This window comes from Gossypium arboreum, chromosome 5, assembly GCF_025698485.1.
Source record: "Gossypium arboreum isolate Shixiya-1 chromosome 5, ASM2569848v2, whole genome shotgun sequence".
NCBI lineage: Eukaryota > Viridiplantae > Streptophyta > Magnoliopsida > Malvales > Malvaceae > Gossypium > Gossypium arboreum.
The window spans coordinates 79,060,401-79,080,782 of NC_069074.1; the positions used below are offsets into that span (position 1 = coordinate 79,060,401).

The 20,382-nt window shown below is 31.1% G+C and overlaps 2 protein-coding genes across 6 annotated transcripts; both read left to right on the plus strand.

Moving 5' to 3' along the window:
* The first annotated feature begins 5,813 nt into the window (after positions 1-5,813).
* Positions 5,814-11,378, plus strand: LOC108453401 (ethylene receptor-like). Of its 4 annotated transcripts, none has more exons than XM_053028011.1 (8): positions 5,814-6,132; positions 6,965-7,168; positions 7,324-8,266; positions 9,264-9,632; positions 9,725-9,991; positions 10,076-10,203; positions 10,298-10,495; positions 10,722-11,378. In XM_053028011.1, the coding sequence occupies exons 3-8, from the start codon at positions 7,364-7,366 to the stop codon at positions 11,077-11,079; spliced, it is 2,223 nt and encodes a 740-aa protein (XP_052883971.1). In that variant the 5' UTR covers positions 5,814-6,132; positions 6,965-7,168; positions 7,324-7,363; the 3' UTR covers positions 11,080-11,378. The 4 variants fall into 4 exon arrangements, with proteins under 4 accessions (XP_052883971.1, XP_052883972.1, XP_017606967.1 ...); XM_053028012.1 differs by having other exon boundaries at positions 7,088-7,168; positions 10,298-10,500; XM_017751478.2 differs by having other exon boundaries at positions 7,088-7,168.
* A 4,161-nt stretch (positions 11,379-15,539) lies between these two features.
* LOC108450553 (polyadenylate-binding protein-interacting protein 9-like) lies at positions 15,540-19,947 on the plus strand. Of its 2 annotated transcripts, XR_001866243.2 has the most exons (11): positions 15,540-16,217; positions 16,769-16,879; positions 16,977-17,021; positions 17,356-17,428; positions 17,520-17,632; positions 17,792-17,851; positions 17,997-18,044; positions 18,157-18,225; positions 19,343-19,404; positions 19,490-19,601; positions 19,672-19,947. XR_001866243.2 is itself a non-coding variant. In XM_017748229.2 (10 exons), exons 1-10 carry the CDS (start codon positions 15,963-15,965, stop codon positions 19,545-19,547), a joined length of 894 nt encoding a protein of 297 aa, XP_017603718.1. In that variant the 5' UTR covers positions 15,540-15,962; the 3' UTR covers positions 19,548-19,947. The 2 variants fall into 2 exon arrangements, 1 of the variants encoding a protein (XP_017603718.1); XM_017748229.2 differs by having other exon boundaries at positions 19,490-19,947.
* Positions 19,948-20,382: the final 435 nt, after the last annotated feature.

Here is a 20,382-nt window from a genome sequence, read left to right on the forward strand (position 1 = left end):
CCTTTGACCTTCAATGGTGATTTTCTCCTTTCTCAAATTTAGTCAAAAACAATTATGAAGATGACAATTCACTTTTGTTTTATTTACTAATTATTTCTTTATTAAATTATCAATTTACCCTTCGATTATACATACATTTTCAATCTATTTCATGCTTTAACCGTCCATGCAATTTAGAAGTGACATAATTACAAAATAAAACCTCCGACCTTTACTAATTATTTCCTTTAATCACATAATTCAATAATAAATGAGTTTTAACATCTATTACAATTTAGTCCTTTTATTCAATTAATGGACTAAACATTAAAATTTCTTAACCAAATTTTTAATACGATCTTAATAACACTCCATAAATATTTAATAAAATATTTATGGCTCCGTTTATAGAAACAAGGTCCCGATACATCATTTTCTAAAACTACTTGACTTTAGGGTTACACCACTTAAACTTAATTATTCATTCAAATAGTATAAATTGCCAATTCAAATTTTATTTTAATACTATATTTGACTCGTAAATTTTAAATAATATTTACAAACTTACTTGTCGGATTTGTGGCCCAAAACCACTGTTTCTGACACCATTGATAAACGGGCTATTATAGATTGATAGGAACTTTGTTAAGAACCTTATCACTAGGAACCCTATTAAGGACTTTATTATCGGAAACATTGTTTATAAATTTTATTAATTGAATTATTATGTGTAATTTAGTAAGCTTTACCGTTTAATCAACGAACTTACTAAGCTTTATAAAAGCTTACTCGTGTTTGTTTTGTTTCTTGTAGATAACATTTTGTGGATAATCGGGCAATCAGATCAACTCGAAGAATCACACTATCTGAGGTTCTTTGGTATATTACAAATTCGATTTGGCTTATATGGCATGTAATAGGCTAACAACTATGATGTTTTTATCTCAACTATGTTTCATGTGTGGTATTGAACATTAAAGGTAGTTAAATGGAAATATCGTGTGCATATTGTAATTTACTGAATATGTATGAAATGGTAAGAAAAATGTTAGATATTCATGAAATAGTTAAAGTTAGTTAAGATGTATGTGGTGAAATGGTGAAAATGGATGGTATGATGGTACAAGAAAGTATGCTTTATGTTGTGTTGGGTAGGAAATATTTGAGCATGGCTTAGGTGTTTGGATATTGCACGAATTGGTTACCTTAATTTGTATTTAGGTTTTTGCTTACGCATGTTAAGTCATGGTGTAGGTACTTGTGAAATTGGTTGAGAAACAAGCTTGAATTTAGTCAATTTTGGGCACACACGGCCTGGGACACGGGTTGCCACACGACCGTGTGATGCACAAAAACGAGTGCCTAAGACGTGTTGAAAAACAATATAGGTGTAGTTTTCACACAAGCTGACACACGGTCTGCGACACGGCTGTGTAACCCTATATCAAATGTTACACGGGTTGGCACACGACCTACAATACGGCTGTGTGATCTAAATTAGAGAGTTACATGGTCCATGCACACAAGCGTTTGAGGTCGTACATAGGTATGTAGGATAACCAGACGACCATGTTTGGAGCCACATAGGCTGGGCTCTATCACACGGTCTGGACACACGGCCGTGTGACTCCTAACTTGAAATTTTTTAATTTTTTCCTAAATGTTTTGATTTATTCCGAATTGGTCCCTGAATATTTGTAATTTATTTTTAGAATTTGGAAAGCTCGATTTAAGGCCCAAAATTGAATGACATCTTTCATATTGAATATTTCTTATAATTATGGAATTGAATTGATTATTGAACGTAAATCGTTATGTTAGCTTGGATTGATCAACTCGAGATCGATGATAGGGAGGTTGAATCAGCCTTTGAGAAGTTTTGGTGGAAGCAACAAAATTGTGCAGCAAAAAACACAAGGATTTATAGTGGTTCGGCCCCAATTACCTACTCCACTACCTTAGCTTTCCACAACTAAGAATTTTCCCAAATTCATTAATTTGGCAACCTTTAAGGACAATGTTTAACCTTACAATCTCTCTTAAGACTTATACCACAAAATCTTAAGATATAACTCTCTTAAGGTTTCTACCCAAACCTTAAGAATAAACCCTCTCTCAAAAGAGATACAAATAAGCAAATCAAGAAAACAATCTTCACAAGATTAGAATGTTTGTCAATTAAGCACAAATACAAAGAAGAACACTTGAGCTAAATGAATACAATGAAAGTTCACAAGTATCTATAAGAAAAGGTATGAAATAATTAAGTTCTAGGTTGTTTTGATTTATCTTTAAGCTTTGCACATTGCTCTTTTTGTTTCTAGACCGTTGAAAGATAGTATTTATACCCTCTAATTAATTTCCAATCATTGTGGTTGTTGTAGAAGTGAATGTAAACGTTGGGGATGAAATATCAGGTCATTAACTGCACCTATAGCAACGAGTATCGATACATATTAAAAGGCCGTATCGATATTTTTTGTAATTAATGTAGATTTTAGTGACTGTTGGTGTAGGAATATCGATACCTTAGGAAATATATCGATACCTTGAGAAAAGTATCGATATCGGATCGATACCTACTAGGGTTTGAAAGAAGCAAAATGTCAATTTAGTATTGATTATCAGAGGAGTATCATATTTGAAAATGGTTAAAACATATTTGAAAATGTTTGACTCAATTGAAACCATTTCAACTAGATTTTATCAAATTGCTCAACTTTACTTTTATTCAAAAACACTTTAATTTGTTACGTCAAAACATATTATCCAATAAAGTTTAGTTTAACACGTTATTAATAGTTCCAACTTGACTAGTAATATCTCGTATCCTATTCTAGTAATGTAAACAGGATATGAGTGTTACATTTAATTTATTTAAGTATTGTTTAGTTGAAATTAAATAATTTTATAATATAGAACTTACTTTAAATTTTTGCTTAAAATTTATATAAACCTATCTATTTTATAATTTATACTTGTTTTTAGTACAAACAAGCATTTAATATTATTTAAATCTTAGTGTTTCCGAAATTTTACATGAGCATTAACGAATATTATGTTTTCTTTTACAATACTTTCCTAACTTTTATCGTAAATAAAACTACGATAATAGTTTTGTTTCACATTAAATCATTTTATTAAATATATGTTTATATTTTTATTAAAATATTAATAACAATGAAATATATTTTAATTAACATTAGGGTAAAATAGTTTTAATACTACTTGGATTTCAATATTTTTCTACAGGTTAATATATTTAAAATATTACAAATATATTATATTTCAAATAATTTATATAAATATTAAAATAGTAAAGAAAGTTAATTTTAAATATAAAATATTCATCAATTATATAAAATATTTATTAATAAACTCCAAACATAAAATTTTATTATTCAATAAATTCAAAATTAACAAGAAAAAAACGAAGGGATGGGGATTTGATCTTTGATAATAGAGTGAGTGAGGTTTTTATTATTATTATATTTTAGTTTTATATTTTAAATATTAATATTCACTTTTTTGTGTAGTCTTTTAGTACATTTCAATCAAATCTTTAGCATAAAAGTATATAGTTAAAATTTTCATATTTTTCAATATTATTCTTGCATAGGTTAGTACATCATGTTTCAATTGATATGATTAAAATTGGTTGAAATCAATTAATGTTATCGATACAAATTAAAATTTTAACCGATACGATAAATGATATTATTTATTTTATTTTAACACTAAAATGATATACATCGACCAATATAATTGAAACTAGTATATTGGGAAAGAAATGAATGTTAATTTTGAAGAGCAAGCTTTGTTTCAAGGTTTTTTGATTAATGATAAATTTGGTCACTAATATTTACATATTTTATCAAAATGGTCCTAATTTTAATTTTGAGTATTTTTGACCATTAACCTTTAAGTTTTTTTCAATTTCCTTTTTAAACATAATTGATAAAAGTACCGTTAAAAAGTTAACGATATGATGTGAAATTTTATATGTGAATTTTTTTAATGAGATGTAATCTATTACTTAGTAACCAAATAAAATAATTACATGTGAAAAATAATAATAAATAAATCATACATGAAATTAAAAATAATTCTTAATTTGAAGAAAATAAATATAATTATCTAAAAAATGTTTCAAAATCAATGCATACGTGAAATGTTTCAAAAGATAATTAAGAAATCAAACCGAAAATATTGATGTGTGAATTTATTTTGAAACATTTTTTAGATAATTACGCCTATTTTCTTTAAATTAAAAGTTTTTTAACTTCATGAATTATTTATTTATTTTATTATTTTTCACATGTAATTATTTTATTAGGTTATCTAAATAATATATTATATCTCATTAAAAATATTTCAGATATGAAATTTCACATAATCCCATTAACTTTTTAACCATACTACCATCAAATATGTTTAAAAAAAATAAAAAAAAAGAGGCAATGGTAAAAATATGCTCAAAAATATAATTAAAATTATTTTAACAAACCATATAAATCTTAGTGGTCAAATTTATCATCATATATATTTTATATATATAGAAAGTCAGAAGTGTTAATAAACAAGTATTCATTACCAGAAAAAAGATTTTTTTACTTGGAATGAGGAAAAAAGTTATCTTTCAATCATTAATATATGATTTTCACGTACGCCATGTAATAGAATTATTAGTTTAAATATATTTTTATATTATTAAAACAATAAACTAAATACAATTTAAATTTATTTTAGATTTTTATTCTTAAAGGCTTAAATGTGTAAAAAATGGTTAAATTTTTTTGAAAATGTAATTAAGTTTTTTACTCAATTAAGCACTTGATATTTCAAAATGCATAAAAAAATCTTCAAATTTCTTCAAAAAAGTAATTAAGCCTTCTTTTTATTTAATTGAGTATTTGAATTTTTAAAATGTATAAAAACCTCAAAATTTTTTTTTCAAAAAGCAATTAAACCCATACTCTTATTAAAAATTAGAAAATAATTTATAAATAATAATAAATAATAAAATTTAGAAAATTTATTAAATTTTAATAAAACTATAAAAAATTTAAAATTTATTAAAAATAGAAAAAATTATAAAATTTTAAAAATTAAAATTGTAAAATATTATAAAAATCATAAAAAGTATAAAATATATAAAAAAATCCGTTAACAATTAACTTTAATTGTTGATCGTTAAAGTTAACGACCCTAGTTTTTTAAGTTAAAGTCATCACGTATTGCAACACAAAGGTAATATGTGGCTAAAAATGATAAAAAATTAAAAGTCAATAAAAGTTATAGAAAAATTATAAAATGTTTCCTTTGGTATGATAATTTATATAATTTTATTTCGACTTTATAAAATTTTATATTTCTATACATTTTATAAATTTTATGATTTTTATAAAATTTTATAATTTTTTTTATTTTTACGATTTTTATATTTTTCTAATTTTTAATAAAATTTTAATATATTAATTTTATTAAAATTTAATAATATTTATAACTTTTAATTTTTATATTTTTTTCTAATTTTTAATAAAAATAGGGCTTAATTATTTTTTTGAAAAAATTTGTGGGTCTTTTTGATGTATTTTGAAAGTTCAAGTACTCAATTGGGTAAAAAATAGGGACTCAATTGCTTTTTTGAAAAGATTTGAGAGCCTTTTTGATGCATTTTAAAAGTTTAAGTACTCAAATGAGTGAGAAAAGAAAAAGGGACTTAATTACTTTTTCTGAAAAACTTTGAGGACTTTTTGCACAATTAAATCCTTTTCTAAAATCATCTGATTATCCATGGTCCTGTGATATTTACACGTAGAAGTAAAGAAATACAAGCTGTCATCCCTGTTGGATTCCTGTAACTAAGATTGATAAAGCTACGCGTCTGTGACGATCAACTTACTCTCCACCATAGATTGAGTAATGGTAATCCGAAACCGCCTTGATTAGGCCGTCAGTCACGAAAACAAGCCTAACAGTGTGGTAATATCATCGTTATGACGCATGTTAGGTTCTGGTGTCTACTTTCCACTCCCTAAATTGAAGGGAAAACAAAGACAAAGGAACCCCCACCAAATAACACAGATCGTCAAAGCTTGTCTGAATGGAAAGTATTTGCCATTGAACTGCCCAAAAACGAAAATCAACAAGGTTATTTGCTCTTAAATTTTCCTTTCCAATTTATTTGTTTTCATGTTTCTTAACTTTTCTACCTTCTTTTTTCTTTTGGATTAATTTGGGAATCTGATTGTTGGTGAATTTTTTTTATGTTCATTCTAGAAGTTTTACTAGCTTGATTGATTTTTTTGGGTAAGTTTTCTTTTTGGAAATTAGATTTATTTTAAAAAAATCCTTTAAATTTATTCTTTTTTCCAGCATTTTCCCTGTCTCTGCATTTCTCAGGTCAATGCTTTTTCTTCTCAAATTAAATAAAAGAATTTTTTTAAAAAAAAGTTAAAAGGGATTGGATAATATGTGTACAGCTAGCTTTGATTTACTATAAATATGATTTTTTTTTTTGTTTAAATCTTATATTAAAGTTGAGCCTTTCCTTTTATTGCCAATTGGTTTTAGGTTGAATGCTTAATTATATATATTGCTTTATCATTTCAAGATATAGCTTCATTTTATATTGTTTCAACTGGTTGTGGCACTTAGTTATGGCATTTTAGTATATTAATTGTTGTTAGTGATTTATGTAGAATGCATGATTTTAGTGGGTTCTACTTATTTTTTTTCCCTCTTTTTTTACCTCTCTTTGTTTGTTGGATGGAACCTTTTATTTTAAATTCTTTTAGTATTTGTTATTGTAAAATTAACATTATGAGAAATGGTTTCCCTTTGTGCGAATTCATCTTGTCTTTCATTGTTTAATCGATAATTTAGTGCATGTTAGTGAAGTGTCTTTGTTGTGCTTTTATTTCTCCGCTTAAACTTAACTATTTTGCTTAATTTCGAATTTCTTTATTGTTTATGCTTAAAGACCATGTTTGGTAAACAAGACAGTGGGAGGAAAGTTGGTAGCATTATATGGATCTTATTGATGCGACTGATACTAACAATAGTATATAGTCGTAAATTTTATCGCGTTGCATTTGGTGTACAGATGATTAAATGCAACTTTTTAGGGTAGAATGCATGGAACTAAGGGGTATCAAATACACCATCCTATCTCATGAGATAAAAGGTACTTCTTTAGTTTCAATATGATCGTGTCATCCGGTTTTACATATTGCATTTTCCTCTTGGAGAATGCCAATGTTGTATGTTCTTATTCTCTCTGTTTTTATGTTGTAAACCAAGTGGGTTTTTGAAATGTTAATGATATACATGTCCCATCAGGTATGTGAAGAAGCAGCAAGAACTTTGGTGATTCAATTGGATGGAGTCTTGCAACTGTATCGAGCCACAATGGCCTCCGGATGACCTGTTGATGAAATATCAATATATTTCTGATTTCTTCATTGCACTTGCTTATTTCTCGATCCCCTTAGAGCTTATATACTTCGTCAAAAAATCTGCTGTCTTTCCATATAGATGGGTCCTTGTGCAGTTCGGTGCTTTTATAGTACTTTGTGGTGCAACTCATCTTATTAACCTGTGGACTTTTACGGTGCATTCAAGAACCGTGGCGTCAGTAATGACTACTGCAAAAGTTTTGACTGCTGCTGTATCGTGCATAACTGCCTTGATGCTTGTGCATATCATTCCTGATCTGTTGAGTGTAAAAACTCGGGAGTTGTTTTTGAAGAATAAGGCTGCCGAGCTTGATAGAGAAATGGGTTTGATTCGTACCCAAGAAGAAACAGGTCGACATGTTCGGATGCTTACGCATGAGATCCGAAGCACTTTGGATAGACATACAATACTAAAAACTACTCTTGTTGAATTGGGTCGGACTTTGGCATTAGAAGAATGTGCCTTGTGGATGCCAACACGTACTGGGTTGGAACTGCAACTTTCCTACACCCTTCGTCAACAGAATCCAGTTGGGTATACTGTACCGATCCATCATCCTGTGATCAATCAAGTTTTTAGTAGCAATCGTGCTGTAAAAATATCCCCGAATTGTCCCGTGGCAAGACTACGGCCTGCAGGGAAGTACATGCCTGGAGAGGTTGTTGCTGTTCGTGTTCCACTCCTGCATCTCTCGAATTTCCATATTAATGATTGGCCTGAACTTTCAACAAAAAGATACGCTTTGATGGTTTTGATGCTCCCTTCAGATAGTGCAAGGCAGTGGCATGTCCATGAGTTGGAGCTCGTGGAAGTGGTTGCTGATCAGGTAAAAGTCACCATGTTTGCTTCTCAACCCTTCACAAAATTTTATGCTTTTAGATTCCTTTTTATCAGGTAAACGTTAAATCAACTTACGTTGTTTGTGCATATCCATTAATATTCCGAGGTCATTTTTAATTTTTCTGATGACCTTTTGTAATTGGCTAGACTTAATGATAAGTACCTACACTGAGTAGTTTCGAGAATTTTTTGTAGTTAACGAAGGTTGCTCTTTTCTTAAGTGTATATTGATAATTGGGGATAAATTCTGCAATCCTTTGGCACTGTTGTTGGACAGATCATATGTGGAATTTTAAAAGCTGGGTTGATTGGGTTTACTTCCAAAATCCCGACCAGAAAATGAAATATGTTAGAATTATTTTTAGGATATTAATTGTTTTCACGGCGACCCAAAATGACATCAAATTTATTGGTTTCCTATATAGGGAAGAAAGGCAATATCACATAAGAATATGCAGCTATGAAGAGCCTCTGTTAAATGATTTTGCATGCAATTATTTTAGGAGAGATATTTTGAGGTTATGTTACGGGTTGCTTCTTTTGTTTACCATTTTGTTGGTCTGACTATTTACTTTTTTTTTTTTGAAGTATTTGTGTCCGACCCATATTCAGACATAGGTATAGGGATATGACAGTCCAAGACCCTCCAAAGACATGGAAAAACTTAAGAAACAATTGAGCATATTCGTGTTGGGTACATTCCCATATCTGACACTTACATTTGAGTTTAACATAGGTTGCAACAAAAAATACTTATGTCATTGTAATTATCTGCTTTTAGATCTGATTTTGTAATTCAAAACTGCAGATATTCTTTCTACGTATTTTCTCCTTCTGCTCATCCAGCTCTTTCCATTCACTCCTATCTCTTGTTGTTGCATTCTATTGTTTTCTCTTATAGCTACTTCCCAGGTTCCTGCTTAATGTTCAGGATATCTATGTTGCTAAAAGGAATTATTTGTAAACTCATGTAATGAACCCAGGTGGCTGTTGCTCTTTCGCACGCTGCAATTTTAGAAGAGTCGATGAGGGCTAGGGATCTTCTTATGGAGCAGAACGTTGCCCTTGATCTGGCCAGAAGAGAAGCTGAGACAGCAATCCGTGCACGAAACGATTTCTTGGCTGTTATGAATCATGAAATGAGAACCCCAATGCATGCGATTATTGCTCTATCTTCGTTGCTGCAGGAAACTGAGTTGACACCTGAACAGCGTCTGATGGTTGAAACGATTCTTAAGAGTAGTAACCTTCTTGCAACTCTAATCAATGATGTTTTGGATCTTTCAAGGCTTGAAGATGGCAGCCTTCAACTAGACCTCGGAACTTTTAACCTTTATGCTGTATTCAGAGAGGTAGAATTTTAAATTTTTTCATGGCTTTCATAAATTTGTGAAGTGTTGCTCTGTGGTTTTCATTACAACAATGCACATTTATTTCATTGTAGGTCCTCAACTTGATCAAGCCGATTGCATCAGTTAAAAAGCTTCATGTTTCCTTAAATTTGGCTCCGGATTTGCCGGAATATGCTATTGGTGATGAGAAGCGCCTGATGCAAACAATTTTAAACATTGTTGGTAATGCAGTTAAATTTTCCAAGGAGGGCAGCATATCAATCACTGCTTTTGTTGCAAAACTGGACACATTGAGAGATTCTAAAGCCCCGGAATTTCTCCCGGTGCTAAGTGATAATCACTTTTATTTGCGTGTACAGGTTGGTCTCTCTGCTGGTTGTAATATTCTGCCTTAGGCTGTAGTCACTGACGATAATGTGTTTCTGTCTTTGCTTTTTGTATAGGTGAAAGATTCAGGTTCTGGGATTAACCCCCTAGATATTCCCAAGTTATTTACCAAGTTTGCACAAAATCAGTCAACAGGAACACGAAATTCTGGTGGTAGCGGGCTAGGCCTTGCAATTTGTAAGAGGTAGGTTTTTTTTCCTACCTCTATACCTATACAAGTGTTATAAACTTTTAGCTGCCTTTCTAATTTTCTGCCTTCTCTTTAACGATACAATCAGGTTTGTAAATCTAATGGAGGGACATATTTGGATTGAGAGCGAAGGTCTCGGTAAGGGATGTACTGCTATCTTAATTGTAAAACTTGGGATGGCGGAACGTGTGAACGAATCAAAACTTCCATACATGCCTAAAATGCCAACTAATCACGGGCAGACAGCATTTCCGGGGCTTAAAGTTCTGGTTATGGATGAGAATGGGTCAGGTCTTTGATGTTCATTTTAGTTCTTATTTGTTTAATTAATATGTTCCCAAACGATATTTCTAGTTACAGATTTCTTTCTGATTGTCTCGTTTCATACTTAGCTTACAAGCACTTTATGACTACTTGCACAATGTAGTTTTGCCATTCGGCAAGTAGATTCTTTTTCAGGATTTTCTTTTAATGTGAATTGTGTATTGAAATATTTTATGGGGGTAATGCAGGGTTAGCAGGATGGTGACTAAGGGGCTTCTTTTGCATCTAGGGTGTGATGTGACGATGGTCGGCTCGAGCGATGAGTGTTTGCGGTTGGTTTCTCACGAGCACAAGGTTGTTTTCATGGACATTTGCGTTCCAGGTATAGATAGTTACGGAATCACTATCCGGATACATGAGAAATTTACAAAACGCCATGAAAGGCCGTTATTAGTGGCACTCACCGGAAATACAGACAAGGTAAAGAAGGAGAACTGCATGAGGGCAGGTATGGATGGTCTTATATTGAAACCCGTTTCACTAGATAAAATGAGAAGTGTGTTAACAGATCTTTTGGAGCACCGAGTCTTTTTCGAGGCAATATAAATCCCAAAGAGTATCCGGTGACCGACTATGTGTGATCGGATAACAGATAAAACAATGAAGCCAATGAAAGAAATTCTGTGGATGGTGTAATCTGTGTAAATAGCATAAAATTGAGAGCACTACAATGAAAGTATAGAAGTTTTTGCAAAGAATTAGTGAAGGAAAGAAACAATAGATCTATTGAAAAAAAGGGTTGCGCAAATAGGTTGTGGGGGAACTAAGCTTGTTGTAGTTCAGTAAACACTAAAACCATGATTGGTACGGTTGTACCGGCTAATTTGCATTAGTTTGACCTTAAATTGGTTTAGTGATTGGATCTTATTGTTTAATTTTTTTTTTTCTTTTCTGGTGGGCTTGAAGCTTGAACGAAACTCGTTTGGGCCTGCCAAGCAAAAGGTTCATGCACCAAACACTAGTCTATAAGCAAGCCACCTTAGCACACTCTCACCACCAGCCACCCTTGCACCTCCTAGGCACACCTCACTTTGTCAACTTGACCAGGTACCACACTTTCTCTACTGTTTTAGCAGAATCCCAACCACCCTAAGCATGCACAAGTTGAAAGCTAGCCAACCTGCACTTGGCTACTACAACTTGCCCTATGTTATGAGCTTGGATTTTAATTGAATAAATTGAACGACCTTGGGTAAAGTATTCACTTTCAAGTTGAAGACTTAGGTGAAAGGTAAGAAAATTCAAATGCACAGAAAAAAAAAAAAAAGCGAAAGAAAATGCTCACAGTCTATTAAATAACTCGATGACTGATGATATAAATGAGGGTAGGAAGGTTTCTCTTTATAGCCAAATCCCCCTTAAATTGACACAACTGAAGTTAGTAGTAGTAGAGTGTTTATCGGGTCACTTAGCTCTCTGTATATAGACCTTCCAAAATCTGGAAATTTTAAAAGTTTAAGATTTAAATGTTGAAAACTGTAAATCTGGAATTTTATTGTTTTAACTATATGTATGGTGAAAAATTAGAAAAGTGAGATTATGTGATAAGATTTTGAGTCTATAAGGATCAATATTGTGAAGATTTCAAAATTTGGAAATTTGGGAGAAATGGTCTGTTATAAAAATATGGAAATTTTGGGCTGTTTTCAGAAGAAGTAGATTCTGTTTCAGGAACTAAAATCGAAAAAAAAGGAAGAAGTGAATTTTAAGAATTAAATCATAAAAACTACAAAATTAAAAAATTAAAATTTTAATGACTATTTTGTAAAGGATTAAGTATAAAATCAGTGTTTGAACTTGTCTACTGATATTTAAATTTTTTTCGGTCAATTAAATCATTATTCGAGTTTAATAGCATTAAATGCAAGACATGTGGCAGTTTAAAATAAAGGCACAAGGCAATAATGATGTCATAATAACATAAATCATTTGAAATTTTAAAACAACATTTTTTTTTTCTTTTTAACTTTTCTCTCCATCTCTACTTTCGATTCTTCTTCTGCAGTTGTCCTCCTTTCTTTCATTTTTTCTTCTTCCTTCAATGAACCTGCCGCCGCCGTCGCCGCCTGAGCTCTGATCGAACACCATCAGAACACTCCTCTCCACAACTTTCTTCAAATCGTCGATTAGTTTTCCAAGAATCCAACCATAATTTGATGAAACAAAGGCCAAAGCTTTGATCTCTTTCTTTCTCCGATCTCTCTTTGCACCGTCAGATCACAATCGATCTCGGTATGTGGTACGTCGTGTTGTGTTTCGCCTTACCACTGTTGGGATCGCCGAACGGAGATCCAGAGTTCTGAACCCGAACTCAAACAGATAAGTCTTGCTATGTTTCGTCTAGTGTCCAATGTCGAACCGAGCCACCACCGTCAACAGCCTCGCCTCCGGTCAATGTGCATCGCTGCTTAGCCTCTTGTTTCTTTTCCTTTTTTATTGCCGCCTCTACTGTCTAACCTCGATGAAAAACATGTTTGCAAATCTAAGATTTTCCTAGATTTGTTTTCCCCACCCCCCCAATGGGTGAATTTGATTTTGGTTTTCTTTTTTTATTGGAATTCCATGTTTATTATCTGGTTGTCTCTGCTTTGATTTTGTATTGAGATTCAAGTACTACCGAGACAAGCCATGGCTGGAAGGTTTCGATTTTGATTTGCAATGTATTAACGACGATCCCATTACAAATAAGCTCTGGTTTTCGAATCATTTGAAATTGGATTCAAATATTTCGGTTCATGGAGTAAACTAGGAATTTTAAAATATTCAAACTCAGAATACCATTTCATGAACCTTAATGTGAAAAAAACGATAACTAGAAATCCTAAATCAGCTTATCAGCTTAAGTACTGATTTAGTTGAGGGAAAATACTGAGGAGAAAGAATTTAAGATTTTATCTGTTTTCTTATTGCAGTCGACATTATTATTTTTTCTTTAAGAAAATTTTGTATCGGCTGCATTTGCCACAAATCTCTAGTAATTCAGATTATATGATTTTTCTTTTTAGCTCAATTTGACTTAAGCAATACTATTTTCGTAATTCATTAACTTTTTTCTTTAAAATAAAAGAAAATGATAGATTAAAATTTGTTATATATCACTTATAATTCCATTAAAAATATTAAAAAGTTAATAATAATAATAATAATTTTCGTCAAAGTACAACATATATCTTCTCAACCATTAAAATTTGAATTTATTTTCTATATACAATTTAGATTCAAAAATTGAAAATACAAAAATAAAAATTGTGAAATGAAAAGGAATAATTTCTGGCTGAAATTTGATGAAAATTAAGTAATAAAACTTTGAGGAAGACTTGTCAACCAATTAAAATAATATGAAATGATTACTCATAACTTAAATAAGTTATTTCAGTTGAAAAAAGACGATTATATCTAATTTTATTCAATCATTTTAATAAGATAATTTTCTATCTTTTTTGGTTTCACTTGATGAGCCCAATCATTTCCATCTGGACCTCTCAGTATCAATCAAATCTTCATCTCAACGACATACTTTTTCAGTGGCTCACCTTAAGCCTAAATTTGAGATCACGGGCAAAGAAGTTCCATTGAAACTCATCGATTTTTTTTTCCCTCATTATTGAATACATTTTATTATTTAATATTATAATTAAGGGTTTTTAAATAATAGTTTAATTTATTATATTCCTAGTGCTCAATTATTTTTCTATATATATATATATATATATATCTAATATTCCAATAAGATAAATGCATAAACCTTTTGGGTATTTAAATATTTTAATTATTCTTCTTTTAATAAACTTTATTGTTCCAAGAATCAAAGATAGAACAATATTCTCAGTACGTTATATTATGACAGACAAATTAATTTTTGTTTAACACTGAAAAACATTTTACAACATCTTAAAATAATAAATTTGGTTTGGGAGATTGATGTTAATAGGATGACAAAGTTGTTATTCACTAATCAACTTTTAAAACGTAATTGAAGTGTGTGAGTTCGATATATTCTTAAAGGCTACAATAAAATTACTGACTACGTGACCAAACTAGTTGGTCATAATCTTAATTTTCTATAGAGGTTTGAAGAACTCCCAAATTTAACTCTAGTGTTACCGCACTAAAATTTAAATGTATCGTCCCTTACTACAACTTAAAAATTTCACTGATTTGTAATCCTCAATGATTCACAAGCCTTTTGTAAAAGAAAAAAAAAAACATTAAAATAAACAAATTGTCAAACACACCAAAATATGGTTGACTTCTTCAGACAAAACACCAAACACTAAAATACAAGAATAAATAATGAAAATAAATTTTAAAATATTATATTCATTAAAATGAAAAAATAATTATAAAGTATGATATGATTTAGATTGATATACTATTTTTTAAAACAAAATATTATTGAAGAAGACTGATATAGTATTATTTTGGTACAAAACAACTTCTTTTATTTTAATTAAAAGATTCATCAATTGATTATGGATTTCATCATTAAAAAGAAAAAAGAAAAAAAAGGAAAACTGTGGCAAACTAAAAAAACAAACATAAAGATTTGTAATCTCAACCAACTCATAAATAATAGTCATTTTAATAATATAAAATTTTAAAAATCATTAAAATTATAAATATTAATCATATCTTTTTTTTGACATAATATTTAAAATTATCCATATTTTCTCTAATCTATAAATAAAAAGATAATAAGTAAACCTATATTTTTATGTATTGATAATAATTTTACAATTAAAAGAGATAAAAATTATACATTTTGGGTGAATAAAAGTAGCTGGTTTCTTTTGTCAAGGAAAAGGACAAGAAAAGGAATCAACGAATAACTGCTAAAGAAAAAAAAGTTAGGGATAAACGGTTCCATAATTAAATACTTGAATTTATATTTATCAAATACTTTGATATTTTCATTCAAAAAAAAAAAGAAGATTACTTTGATATTTAGATTAATATTATTAAATAATTGTTTATTCCCACAATTAAATTCCATATTTAAAAAAAAAAGGAATAAAAATCAATTGAGAAAAGCAAAAAAAGGCTGTTATTCTTCCCCATTGTTCTCTCTTTATTTGATATTCTTTTCGGTTCTTTCAAACCCCTGCAAATTTTTTTTTAATTTGAGATATTTATCTATTTAATTTAAATTCATCCAAAAAGAAAGAAAAAAAGGAAACCAATCTGCATTTTAGCTTTTATTGCCATTTCTAGAAATTTGTTTTTTCTTAAATGGATATCTATTATTAGGCATCAATAATCATAAAAAGTTTGTTTTTATTTATTTTTTCTCTGTAAAGCTCTGAACTTTGTTCCTCTGTAGTAAGAAAGAAATGAAGCGTATAAATTCACAAAAGCAAAATTCCCATTTCTTCTGATTATTGTTATTTTCTTTAAAAACAATTTCTTGGTGGGTTTTGGGTTTTGCTTCTATGGCTGCAGTTGTTGACAATTCAGGTGAAGCAGTGGAAGCTGCTAAAAACAACGATTTGGAAGTGGAAACAACCAAATCAGAATCAAAGGAATTCAATGTGCAAAACCTGGTTGATATGTTCACAAAGTTGAACCCTTTGGCCAAAGAATTTTTCCCATCATATTTTCATCATAATCAGACCAAAAAATCAGATAATTTTAATCAGGTTCCTGTTAAGCAATCAGCTGGCAATGAGAATTTTTCCAACAAAAGGGTATTTTTCTTTCACTGATCACTTACATTTTCTAATTGCATTTTTTTTTTTGAATGATGGGTGCTTGCTAATTTTTAGTTTTATGTGACTGGTTTGTTTTGTCTTTTGGGAAAGTTGTCTCTCTCTCCTTTTTTGAGGCTTTTGAAGGGTTATTGATGGATATGATTTTGATTGCATAGCGAAAATTGGGGTTTTGGCATTTGCTTTGTTCTGTAAATCCTAATGTTTAAATTGTCAGGTTGATTCCTCTTTCTATGCTTATTCAATTCTGCATTTTGAAATGGTTTTTCCGAATTTCCCCCCTTTTGATTGATAAACTGTTATGTTTTGCTGGCGTTTATGATTGTAAGGGCTTTAGTCAGCCTAATTATTGTCTAATCGGATTGACTAGTTGGAACTTTGAATCATTTAGAGTTGGCTTTCTCCCTCTACTTGTCATCATATGTGGTATTATTATGCTGAATATCGAGTAACCGACACGTGATCGTTGTAGATTTGTTTATAATTTTACATCGGTTACATTTGGTAGATGATTATTGTTGTGTTTTCAGGGTAGAAATAACGTCAACCAGGGTAGAAGGAGGCTTAATGGTAGAGCTTTTCGAGCTCAAAGAGATGATAGTATCAGGCGTACAGTCTATGTTTCCGATATTGATCAGACTGTAAGTTTAAACAACCACACCATTAGTGGTCTTCTTTTGTTGTTTCATGCTGATTTGGAGAACTCACTTGTGAAAGTCATTTCCTTCTTTGTATTAGATCACCGAAGAGCAACTTGCCGGCTTATTTAGTAATTGCGGACAAGTAAGTTATAGTGATCGCTTTAAAGCTTTCCTTGTAATTTCAATAATGTCTAGAGCAGAACTCCATTCCTTTTCTCATAAGAAGAAGAATAATTTCCAATGTCTAGCTTTATCATTTCCATCTGTAGAGCTCTCTCTCTTCCTCCAATACGTGCAAAAGACTCAAGTTTTATCTTTTTAAATCATGGTTCTTTATTTCATATTTTGGTTGGTATCTCCTTTCGTCTTGACTGGGGAAAAAACCACAGATGTTATTACTGTATATATGATAACCGATGTGACAGATTACAGTATATATGACATTTCTCAAGTGGTTTGGGAATTTATTGTTGAAGGTTGTTGATTGCCGAGTTTGTGGTGATCCGCATTCAGTTCTTCGCTTTGCTTTTGTAGAATTTGCAGATGAACGTAAGCTGCTTCTGTGGACTGAAACTTGATTTTTTTTTTAATAAGTCAGATGTTCGTTTATTCACATTTTATACTAACTTTGTTTTTACAGAAGGTGCAAGAGCTGCTTTGAGCCTTGATGGGACAATGCTCGGGTTTTATCCTGTTAGGGTCTTGCCTTCAAAAACTGCCATCCTTCCTGTGAACCCTACATTTCTTCCTAGGGTATGGATGAAAAACTTTCCGGCTCTTAGCTATTTCGACTTTGCATAAGTCTTCACTTTATGTGATACTGTTTCACCATTGCTAAGTAGCTCTTGGAATTTTTCTCTATAATGTTCTTTTTGAGTTCACTATTGATACTTATAATAACTACAATTGCAGTCAGAAAATGAAAGGGAAATGTGTACCAGGACGGTCTATTGTACAAATATTGACAAGAAGGTAACCCCCATGTTTATCAGATGAATGTTTGAGTTCCAGACTTTTGTCACTGAAGGAATTGTTTATCTTCTCTTCCACTAGCATGTATATTATTAATTTATCTTTGTTGATCTAATCTGATCGAGTATTTTCACTTTGACTGAAGGTTTCTCAAACTGAAATGAAGAGTTTCTTTGAATCAACCTGTGGTGAGGTTAGTACGCTATCAAAACTTCACGCCCCTTTTTTTAAGAATTGTTTTCAGAAAGAAGATTAAAGGTAAATGGCTCATCTTGAAGGTTGACATCATTATATTTAATTCTCAGGTCACTCGCTTGAGGCTTTTAGGGGATCAAGTCCATTCAACTCGTATTGCTTTTGTTGAATTTGCCATGGTAAGTTCATGTTTACAGGATTGACATTGAAATAGATTTGGGTTCAAAACTATTTTGCGATTATGTTTACGATGATTTGGAAACTATGTTTCTACCTCCCATTCCAATTAGTATATTTTCATATTTCTGAAATAATTTATAATATGTTATCGGCATCTCTTTGCAAACTGTTAGTGCAAATGCAGTCACCCTCGTTATTCCTCTGTATGCTTTAAATCACATGATAGATTAAGGGAAGTCTATATCAAAACAGGAGCTCTTCTTTGAACAATTTTTTCTATATATATCCCGATTTTTTACAACCATTGACCATATATAAGCTTAACTTTTTTTTTTTCCGAATAATGTTGGCAAAATACCGAAATTTTGCCAATAAAACGTGTTGAGGCTTTTTTTGACACCATGACATTACCTGGTCTCTCATAGGACCTTTTTTGACCCTTAAGTAACTTCTTTTATGGTCTTTATATTTGACATTGAAGGCTTTTCTTAACTGTATGACCGAATTCACATTCTTTATCGTTTATCTTCTCCATGTGTAATCTTGAATCCCTTTTGAACTAAGTAATTGTGAGTCACTTGATTGTAGGTTTGTTTGGGTAATGTTTTCTTTTTACCATTTCAACTTTTATCATAACAGCTGAAGTGAGGAAAGGGTTTTTATCTTCATTGATTTTATATTCCTTTGTCAATTTTTGGAATCTTAGATATGGTCGATAATAGATCCAAATAGTAAATTCGTTCTTTTTGCTTGCAAAGGATGTATGATCATGTGAATCAATCGACCTATTCCATAGTTCATTCAAATCTTGCACTTTGTTTCCGTAGATATCTGTTTGTTTGATTGTTTACCACAAAACATTTTTGCCGTATTACAGCTTGTTTTTAACTACGATAAGTAACAATTCTTCTACTTTTGCATTAAATCTGTTTTAATTCATGAATCACCACCGGCATAAAGCATGAGACCTTTGTATGTGCATTTTACATGTACGATATGAACTAAGATTCGGTGACAATTAAAATAATTTTACTTGTTTCCAAAGTAATAATATTCCCCTACACAATGTTTTGCGCCTTTATTCAAGCTGATGATTTTCTTCTCCTTTATGTACAGGCGGAAAGTGCCATAATTGCACTGAATTGTAGTGGCTTGGTGCTAGGAACTCAGGCAATCAGGTGTGTCCCTGAATTCTTGCTCCAAATCCTGTACTTGTTAACAATTAAAAGCTTAATCACTATTGTTTCAATTCCGGACTTTCAGGGTAAGTCCTTCAAAGACACCAGTGAGGCCTCGAGTTACCCGTCCGACATTGCGTTAACTGATCAACCAATCATTTTAAGATCGATGGATGAAACTGGGTGACTTCCAAATGGTGAGAAACATTGTTGTGTTGAAGGGATGGTGAAACTTTCCTTTAATTATTTCCATCCTTTTCATTGCAGCTGTTAATTTCATTTTCAACTGAAGATTTTCGTTAATGCTTCGGATTGAAGGTTGATCTTGAGGGTTTTTTTTGTTTCTTTTTTCCTTTTACATCATTACATCTTTTGTTTTGACAATGCTTCCTTGAGTTTTATTGCATTAACTGATCATCGAAGCATTTTAAGGTCCAACCACAGCAGCAATCACTGAAGTTTTAGTAGTGATGGTTGAACCTTTTTGCGAGTTGTCATTTACAATCAACATATATCTATCGTTATTTAGTCATATTTATCCAACCTCTCAGCTCATTAAATTGTTTACCTAATCCTAATAAAATAAAACTTGGAGTTGAAGTGTTTCTTGCAATATAAGTTTCTTTTTTCTCTCTCTCTAGAAATTGGAACGAAGGAAACTCATCTTTGCGATATGGTTGATAACCCAAATTCAACATTTTGAGCAAAAACTTTAATCCTCTCTTTGATCAAATCGTAATTCTTGTTTCCAAGAATTTGTTAATGGCAATGTTGGCGGTGGCGTATTACAAGGGCTCTAAAGATTTCCATGGATGGGTGTTTCATTTTAGTTTATGCACAGAAAGATGAAATCTTGGCTTTACGACAATGGCAATGATTTCGATTAACTGAATAGGGATGCTAAAATCAATCAACAATTCGCCTATGACTCCTCTTAAATCCTGCAAAACTCTTTGCTTGTGATTTGTTTGTTCTTAG